This window comes from Hyla sarda, chromosome 11 (assembly GCF_029499605.1).
Source record: "Hyla sarda isolate aHylSar1 chromosome 11, aHylSar1.hap1, whole genome shotgun sequence".
Lineage (NCBI taxonomy): Eukaryota > Metazoa > Chordata > Amphibia > Anura > Hylidae > Hyla > Hyla sarda.
In genome coordinates, this window is record NC_079199.1 from 44621159 (window position 1) to 44631235 (window position 10077).

Consider the following 10077-nt stretch of genomic DNA (forward strand, 5'->3'; position numbering starts at 1 on the left):
ATTTTAACACAACATTAATTTTTAAATGTAGTGGGTTTGCAAGCATGTAATTGCCCTAAAATTAACAGTGTGCAGTGTGTATTTTCAACATTAAAATTAATAGAGTTATTAGTTATACAATAATTTTTTTCTATAATTAATGTTGTAGCTTTGTTTCATGATGCAAAACAAGAACAGTTGTTAAAGTGGGTGTTAATGTCCTTTTCTGCGGACGTAAGCACTTTCTGTAAGCCAGGTTGGACCTGGAAAACATATGCGACTTTTAAATGGAGATGCGACTTTTTTTTCTTCATTAATAGCGACTATCGCATTTGATAAATACATGACCACTGCAAAGTAAAAAAAAAAAAGATTACTTAGTGAGCAGATTTCAGAAATGTGCTTTGGAATAAGCAAAAATCTAAAAGTCGCAGCATATATAGTAAAGTTGCACGTGCGCTAGTACGTGTGACTTTTTAATGCAGAAAAAATCTACTACGGATCTTGATAAATCTCCTTCCTTGTGACCTTATAAAGCACATGAGGGACTCACATGTAATGAGCAGGCGCACAATCCAAAGTCATTTCTATTTTGCTAGTCACTGACTTTCCTACCTGGACATGTTATAGGAATGGCCTATGCTACATATAGTAAGATCTGCTAAACATCAGCAGGAAGGTCACCTCCATATTTGCATTTGTATGTTCTCCAATACCTGAATGAAACTTTACCCCACCATTAGATCGGCCATGCTGGTAAAAAAAAAAAAGAAAGAAAAATTACCCATGTAATGCTGTCCTCGGTGATCACCAGATCTAACACACTGCAACTTCTTTCTTTGGGACAAAATTAAGGACTTTGTGCCCCAACCCACATAATTTGTAGGACCAGAGACAACGCATCACTGGGACAGTGGAGTCCATATCCGAGGACACACCTCTTGGCACAACTGGACTGTCGTCTAGACTATGTCATGTCATTAATGGAAATTATTTTGAACATGATAGATCCTACTATTTTAATACATTTTGTTATGTTCTTTTAGTCATAAATAGTGTTATATTGAGGCTATAATTCTGCCTCATCCTTTTTGAATCTCCCTGTATATTTTAGAAAATGTTTGACTTTTTTTTTAAGTTCCCCTAGGGACTACTTACACCTTCAGAAGACCATGACAAAAAATGGAGGTAACAGAGAATTTCCCCAAGTGAGGTTATAGAATAGTTTTCTGTGACTTTACATTTAGTTCATAAACTAAACTATGTGTAAATGTTGTTTGACTATTAGGGTGAGTTGATGTGCTGCGGCCTTTTTCCAGCTTTGCTAGATTTTTTTTTTAGAATAACTACTGCAGTCTTGCTATAGCTTTTGGGAAACTTGTGGTGCACATAGCAATGTTACAGCTCCATGCAACAGTCAAATTTATATACCTCTAGCGTCACTTAGAGGCAAACTATGTTTAAGCTTTTGTATAGAATAGATGTTTTTCATATGTACAAAAAATGTTTTTTACTAAAAGTATTGGTTCTAGGGCAAAGATGTGTGAGTACAAACAGCACCCGACACAGCACTATACAGCAACTCTCAGAGGCCATAGGGCTGTATACTGTGCATGAACCCTTAGGCTAGGTTCACACTGCAGAATTTCTTGGGCAGAATTTGTTCCAGAGATTGAGCCAGCGGCACTAGGACCAAGCAGACTGCATTGCTGCCCCCATAGACGGCAATGCATTTCTGGGTGGATCTGCTCAGAAATGCATTGCCATCTATGGGGATGGCAATGTAGTCTGCACGGTCCTAGTGCCGCCGGCTCGATCCGGCCAAGAAATTCCACAATGTGAACCTAGCCTTAGGATATATTCACACGGCGGAATTTCCGATTGCAGAATTCCACCTCAAATTAAAGCCCATAGACTACTATGGGATTCCGCACTCCCATTCCTTCTTCTGAAATTCTGCTTGCAGAATTCCAGAAGGGGAATTTCAGAAGTGTGAATGGAGTGTGGAATCCCATAGTAGTCTATGGGGTTTAATTTGAGGTGGAATTCTGCAATCGGAAATTTTGCCGTGTCACTAGCGGTGTCACAACAATGCCGAGCACGGCTCTGTTCCCCATCCCTGTCAGCTCTCAGGGTACGGGAACAGATTTAAAAGCCTCGCGCGCAGCTAACCAATGTATTTTCTGGGGTATTTCTTTGTAAAAAAAAAAAAAATGCATCTGTTAAATTGTGGAAATGCTTTGTCCATATTTTTAACATTAATGTATTCTATGTAAGTCTATGTAAAAATGTACTTTTTTTCCAGCCGTGTAAATAGGTGACATGTCCTATGTTTGTGAATACCTGTGAGAAAGATACAACATTCAGCTTTGGAATGAGCCTCTTTTAACCTGGTTACTAATGGCTATAGCTTAGGGTGGGGTTTCGGAGGTGACGGAGTCTCTTTAACCCCTTAAAGACCTTTTTTTTTTTCTTTTTTGCACTTTCTTTTTTCCTCCTCACCTTTTAAAAATCATAACCCTTTCAATTTTGCACCTAAAAATCCATATGATGGCTTATATTTTGTACCACCAATTCTACTTTGCAGTGATATCAGTCCTTTTACCCAAAAATCTATGACGAAACGGAAAAAATTCATTGTGCGATGAAATTGAAGAAAAAACGCAATTTTGTAACTTTGGTGGGCTTCCGTATCTACGCAGTGCATTTTTCAGTACAAATTATACCTAATATTTATTCTGTAGGTCCATATAATTAAAATAATACCCTACTTATGTAGGTTTTATTTTGTCGTACTTCTGGACACAATCATAACTACATGCAGGAAAATTTACATGTTTAAAATTGTCATTTTCTGACCCCTATAACTTTTTTTATTTTTCTGCGTATGGGGCGGTATGATGGCTCATTTTTTGCGCCATGATCTGAAGGGTTTATCGATACCATTTTTGTATTGATCGGACTTTTTGATCGCTTTTTATTCATTTTTGGACTTTGGAATTTTTTTGCGCGTACGCCATTGACCCTGCAGTTTAATTAATGATATTTTTTATAGTCCGGACATTTACGCACGCGGCAATGCCACATATGTTTGTATTTATTTTTATTTACATGTTTTTTTTTTTTTTATGGGAAAAGGGGGTGATTTGGACTTTTATTAAGGAAAGGGTTAAATCACATTTCTTAACTTTTTTTTACACTTTTTTTTGCAATGTTATAGCCCCCATAGGAGGCTATAACATTGCATACATTGATTGTCAGCACTGTTCACTGCAAAGCCATAGCTTTGCATTGATCAGTGTTATCGGCGGTCAATTGCTCAAGCCTGAGTCTCAGGCTTTGAGCAATCAATCACCGATTGGACGCCCCGGAGGAAGGTGAGTGATCCTCCGCTCGCGTCCTAGCTGATCGTGACACCGAATTTTCACTGTGGTTGACCCGATCAGCCCCACTGAGCAACCGGAAAGGTTTTACTTTCGTTTTAGACGTGGTGTTCATCTTTGAACGCCGCATCTAAATGGTTAATAGCGCACGGCACCGCGATCACTGCTGTGCGCTATTAGCCCTGGGTCCCGGCTTCAGTTACATGCCGGGAACAACCTGATATGACACGCGGTCACCACGTGACCGCGTGTTATATCGCGGGAGCCAGCCACGGACATAAATATGCGTCCGTGGTGGTAAGGGGGTTAAGCATAAACAACATGAACAACAAAACACAGTGTGAACTTAGCCTTACAGAGGTTTTCTATGGTGCAGTAGTTTAATGTGCAAAATAAATAAATACATAACTTTAAATAAATAAATACTTTAACCCCTTAACGACAATGGACTATTTTGGCAAAATTTACATCCATTGCCAGCTCCCGTTATGTGAAGCTTCATACCTGGTGGGTCCCAGTTGCTATCTGCAACCAGGACCCGCGGCTAATACTGAACATCGCCGATCGGGCTAATGTCCAGTATTAACCCTTTAGATACCGCGAAAGAAGTTGATTGTGGAGTCTAAAATGGGAGAAACACATGCCGGTTAGCTCAGCGGCTGTTCGGGACTGCCATTGTTGTCCCGAACAACTGAGAGGACGGCGGGAGGGCATGTAGTTGGTGCATGTAGTTATAATTTTTTTTAAAGTAGTAAAATAAAATAAAACCTATATAAATTAGGTATCCTTGTAACCATATGGACCTACAGAATAAAGATATAGTGTCATTTATACCAAAAAGGGCACTGCGTAGAATCGGAAGCCCCCAAAATTTACAAAATGGCGTTTTTTTTCCAATTATGCCCCACAAATATTTTTTTTCTGGCTTTGCTGTCGATTTTGTGGTGAAATTATTGATGTCATTACAAAGTAAAATTGGTGGCCTAAAAAATAAGCCCCCATATGGGTCTGTAGGTGCAAAACTGAAAGCATTCTGATTTTTAGAAGGTAAAGTGGAAAAATATGAAAGTGCAAAAATGAGAAAAAAAACGTGGTACTTAAGGGGATAAGTACTTTAATACTTTTAATACTTTCAAATAAATAAATAAATAAATATGCACCTCTCCTGCTTCTTTGTGAATTTTAGCACCCACTAACCATTATTCAACAAATATCAAGAGTGTCATTCTGTCCATCATTTCTGTGGTATGATTGAGACAGCTGAACTATTCCATAAAGATGTGAACAGTAAAATTAAAGAATATCTAATATATAAAAATGAGTGCTTATATATATCTTGTAGATATGTCTCATTGGTATGTCAGGTGAAAGTGTACATCATGTCATGTGACCATGATAACTAATCACCTTCATGTGGCATGATGTCAGTATGGATGAAACGTATGTATGATGATCCTTGATTGGCTGCCTTAGATATGATGTAATATGTCGAACATAATTTAATACGATGTCACTACATACTTTAATAAGCAAGAAGGACTGACAGTGGCCAAGAGGGACAGCAAATCCATAACACAAGTGCATAGCTTAGGTGGCAGATAGGGTGCCAATAAGACAATTTAGATATAGAGCTGGGGCAGCAAACTGAGCCTTTGCCCCTTGTAAAAGGAATGACAAGGTAAGAAGGTAGGTAAGTTCTAAGGAACAGTGTGAAGAACAGTGTTAAGGGCAAAGGAATTAGTACTTGTTAAGGACTTTTGCTGTTTTCTATTTAAACTATGCTCACAAGGTGTAACCTTTATACGTATGTCTTATATCTTGGTAAAGTGATCGGAACATTTTAGAGGGTATGAGTTACTTCTGGGATCCCATAGCTTATAGAAGCACTTAGGATGACCTCTGGTGGCAAGTGAGGAAAGTAAGGTAAACTATGTCACCAGAGGAGATACGGAGCTTTCTGGTTTTCTCTTTCATGTCACCAAAGGGAATATAAAATAACTGTAAACATCTATAGCTGATATAACTACAATATGTAAAACAAAATACACACGTAGCAGAGCGGAATAATTAATTGAACTATTTCTTCTGAGCATCATGATAATGTACTAAGGTTATACGCAGTCCTATGGAGAACCCCAAATAACACAAAATAAATAACAAACTCAGCTCTGCTACATCTGATTCATTTAAATACTGAAATGGTAAATAAATAAAAAATATCTTCTCTATTTTTATGCATTTAATGTGAATAACAGCTCCAGGTCAACCATGTCTGAAGTGTCGGAGGAATTCCCTTGGTCATCATGTCTTTCATTGCATAACATATTGTGTTCCCCCATCGCAGCTATTTTATAACCACTTATAGCCACTCGCTGGCAATACACCATTAATACCATTATTATATAACAGCATAAAAGGATCAAAGATATTTGTTCTTACAAATAGTTTGTGAATAAAGCCACAGATTATTACAAATGTTAATTTCGATCTAAAGTTTTTGTAATGTTGGGAAAATGTGCATAATGTGTAAGATTACTGCTATGGATAAATAGATAGATACAGATAGATAGATAGATAGATAGATAGATAGATAGACCATACAGATAGATAGACCAGATAGATAGATAGATAGATAGATTGACCATACAGATAGATAGACCATATAGATAGATAGATAGATTGACCATACAGATAGATAGACCATATAGATAGATAGACCATATAGATAGATAGACCATACAGATAGACAGACAGATAGATAGATAGATAGATAGATAGATAGATAGATATTTAGATAGATAGATAGATATTTAGATAGATAGATAGATAGACCATACAGATAGACAGATAGAGAGATAGATAGACCATACAAATAGATAGATAGATAGATAGATAGATAGATAGATAGATAGATATGAGATAGATAGATAGACCATACAGATAGATAGATAGATAGATAGATAGATAGATAGATAAACCAACCATACAGATAGACAGATAGATAGAGAGATAGATAGATAGACCATACAGATAGATAGAGAGATAGATAGACCATACAGATAGATAGAGAGATAGATAGACCATACAGATAGATAGATAGATATAAATATACATACACATATGTGTATATATATATATATACACACACTTTGATTTATTGATACTGTATATAATCAATGTAAAGTGTATTCTGTGTGGGTGTAGCAAAGCTGATATTGTCATTTAACTGTTTCTTTAATGTAAGGACACACTGAGGAACACCTGAGCTATTCTACATTCAATGGAGAGAGGGAGATATGATAGATCGATAGATAGATAGATAGATAGATAGATCATTTGTCTCTGGCATGTAGACTTGCACATTGAGTGTCCTTAATTGGATGTAGCATACATTATATATGTTTAATAATATAATAATAATTATAACATGCATTTATACAGAATTACAATTACTGAAATAAATGATTAGTTTTTCTATTAAAATAAGATGTTTTAATTCCATCTAAACCATAATCCATCAGAAACACCCCTACACAATAAAAAAGGAACAAATAAATACTGTGGTGCCAAAAATAAATAAATAAATTAAAAAAGCAAACTATGTTTCTGTATTGACCCCCAAAGACTCTTCAGCCAATGAACAAATAACATAATGCCCCTAATCCAGTCTTTCTAGCTCAGATCTGCTGCCTCTGGCCCTGACCGAGCTCCTGTGGAAAGTTAGGCCAAACTCCAGCTTCTTGTAGGTGACAGGTAAAATACAAAGTACACATCGATGGATGGAGGTTTCCCGAGGTTCTCAGGACTTTGTGGGTATAAGATGAAATGATGATGATGATGATGATGATGGGGGCAGAAAGACTGAAGAGGAAATAAACTGCGCAGCAAGATAGATTTAGATCAGTGGTCTCCAAACTGTGGCCCTCCAGTTGTTGCTTCCAGCATGCAAATCCCAGTTGTAGTTCTGCACCAACCGCAGGTCCTCAGTTTGGAGACACTGATTGAGAGTTTTCTTAAATGTATCACTCAGGAAAGTTATATAGAGAAGTGTTCACACACAGACACACAGGCGCTATTCAACCCTTGGCTCTGCTGCACTTACAAAACTACAGCCCTCACCATGGCCTGGGAGTTGTAGTTTGACAAGCTGCAGAACACTGATAGAGAAGACTGGCACTCACCACTAGATCGCCTGACAATGTTCTCCAAAAACGTGTTCTGAGGTGCCACCAAGCCTCGTTTTCCCCCCGGCATTCTGCGCTTGGGAAGCTCCTGGGCTGGGACGCGGTGCTGCTTGTGATGCTGGAGGTGACCGAGTCCGGGTGAGTAGCTTTGGGATGGGTGTAGCAGTTCATGGTAACGCTCCTCTGGCTGCTGGTGCTGAGACTGTGGCAGGGCTGCTCACAGGGCTCTGGACCTGCAGGCTCTGGAGACACTGCGCCTGCGTAATCTGGCTGCCGTCCAGCACCATGGACAGCGTCCCAATGCGAGAGCAGGCGGCTCAGCACTTCGGGCAGCGACCCCGGACTAGTGCAGGCAGTCCGGCGACTCCGACAGTGTCCTAAAGATAGCGCCGGCGGTTCAGCGCCTCGGACAGCGGCACAATACAAGTGCAGGTAGCTCTGGGTCCTAAAGATCCCAACCTTAGACAGTACCCCAGTACAAGCGAAGGCAGTCCGACAACTCCGACAGTGCCCCGGTACAAGTGAAGGCAGTCCGACACCTCCGACAGTGCCCCAGTACAAGTGAAGGAAGTCCGACACCTCCCACAATGCCCCGGTACAAGTGAAGGCAGTCTGACACCTCCGACAGTGCCCCGGTACAAGTGAAGGCAGTCCGACAACTCCGACAGTGCCCCGGTACAAGTGAAGACAGTCCGACACCTCCGACAGTGCCCCGGTACAAGTGAAGGCAGTCCGACAACTCCGACAGTGCCCCGGTACAAGTGAAGACAGTCCGACACCTCCGACAGTGCCCCGGTACAAGAGAAGGCAGTCCGACAACTCCGACAGTGCCCCGGTACAAGTGAAGGCAGTCCGACACCTCCGACAGTGCCCCGATACAAGTGAAGGCAGTCCGACAACTCCGACAGTGCCCCGGTACAAGGGAAGGCAGTCCGACACCTCCGACAGTGCCCTGGTACAAGGGAAGGAAGTCCAACACCTCCGACAGTGCCCTGGTACAAGGGAAGGCAGTCCGACACCTCCGACAGTGCCCCGGTACAAGGGAAGGCAGTCCGACACCTCCGACAGTGTCCTAGGGCAAGTACCGACAGTTCTCCACCTCTCACCGCGTCCTCATCCAAGGTTCAGCACCATGGACAGCGTCCCAGTACAAGTGCAGACAGCTCTGATCCGTCTCAATGCAAAAAGTACCAACAATTCCGAGCCTAGTGCAAGTACACAGCTCCGAACCTACTAATGCAGATGAAGTTCTGAAGCTTCTAATGTAAGGGCAAGCAGTTCTGAGCCTCGGACAGTGTATCCAGGATATCAAACATCGTCTCAATACACTGGTAGGCAGTCCTGGTCCCAGGATTAGAAGTGCTGATCCATACAGCCGAATGTCAGGACAATGCTCCACCTGGTGCCTTGGGCTTGATTCCTGCAAGCAGTAAAGGAAGACAGATTAGCATCTTGAAGTACAGAGTTACTGAGGTCATAAAGGAATTCCAGTGTAATTGTAGTGGCTATTGTATGTATCTATGTGTATTGGGAGAGTAAATATGAGAAGAAAGTGTAAAGATATCAGAGATATTCTGTCCTATTAGTGATACAAAAGGTGCTGTCATATTCCAAGAAGAACAAGGAGTGTGGTGGAGGCCAACTAAGGTGCCATTCAGGTGATCACAGGTGAATTCAGTAGCAGGGAGTCACATCTATTCTCTATGAAGAAAGTATAATACTCACCTCCCTTAGTATAATGCAGCCCCCATATCCAAAGCCCTTCGCTCACTGAGGTTCTGATCTAGTCCTATGTATTACATCCTCCTGCTTTGCTTGCCTTGCTCTTTATTGGATTCCTCTGTGGTCACCTCCTTCCTTATCTTCCTTGCAGTTGCTTCTTCTGTATTCTCCTTGGCTCTTCTTAGTATTGCCTGTTACTTTCTATCCACAATCCTCTAGCAGCCACTATTTCCAGTAGTGTTATTGGCATGCACTTCTCTTGCAGTATTCTCCCAATCTAACCAATAAATCCTCTCTCCCATTTAACCACTCCCCTCCCCCTTCGCAATGATCTCGCATAATCCTCCAACACCCTTTCTATGCTTTTCTGCAATGAGACCTGCTATGATGATAGTATCACTTGACAGGTTTCCCTGCTGTTTCCCTGACCTTGTTAGCATAGTACAGAGGAAGCAGAGTGGCTGTGAAGAAGTTAAATGCTTCTGAAGAAGTTGCTGCAGCTCCTCTATCCCTCAGCTGGATATAAATGAAATCACATAGGCACTGTATTGGGAATAAAGCTGTTTTTATCACAAAACAGATGTGTCAGACCAAATAGATATAAACTTAACTGGATATGTTGTTTTTTTATTGTGTAATCCTATTCTCTCTATATAACTTAGTAAAATTAAAATGCATATACCTATGTAGAGCAATGCATTTAAAAATAAAAGTAATTGCTTTAGCAAGCAGTCAAAAGACTTATCCCATTCCCTAACCTATTGTTGTACACAAACAATGCACTTTTTGTCTGCAATTCGCTTCTTTAA

General features: G+C 40.4%; 1 protein-coding gene across 5 annotated transcripts in view; it reads right to left on the minus strand.

Moving 5' to 3' along the window:
* The window catches only part of KCNH5 (potassium voltage-gated channel subfamily H member 5), a 403943-nt gene extending 394433 nt beyond the window's left edge, over positions 1-9510 (minus strand). For 4 of the 5 annotated variants that reach the window (XM_056545666.1, XM_056545665.1, XM_056545664.1 and 1 more), the window contains exons 1-2: positions 9272-9510; positions 7544-8966 (exon numbers count right to left, since the gene is read on the minus strand). In XM_056545666.1, the coding sequence (XP_056401641.1) occupies positions 7544-7616 (73 nt within the window). In that variant the 5' untranslated portion in view covers positions 7617-8966; positions 9272-9510. Of the gene's footprint in view, positions 1-7543; positions 9199-9271 lie in introns of those variants that run through there. The other variant, XM_056545663.1, reaches the window with a different exon arrangement.
* Positions 9511-10077: the final 567 nt, after the last annotated feature.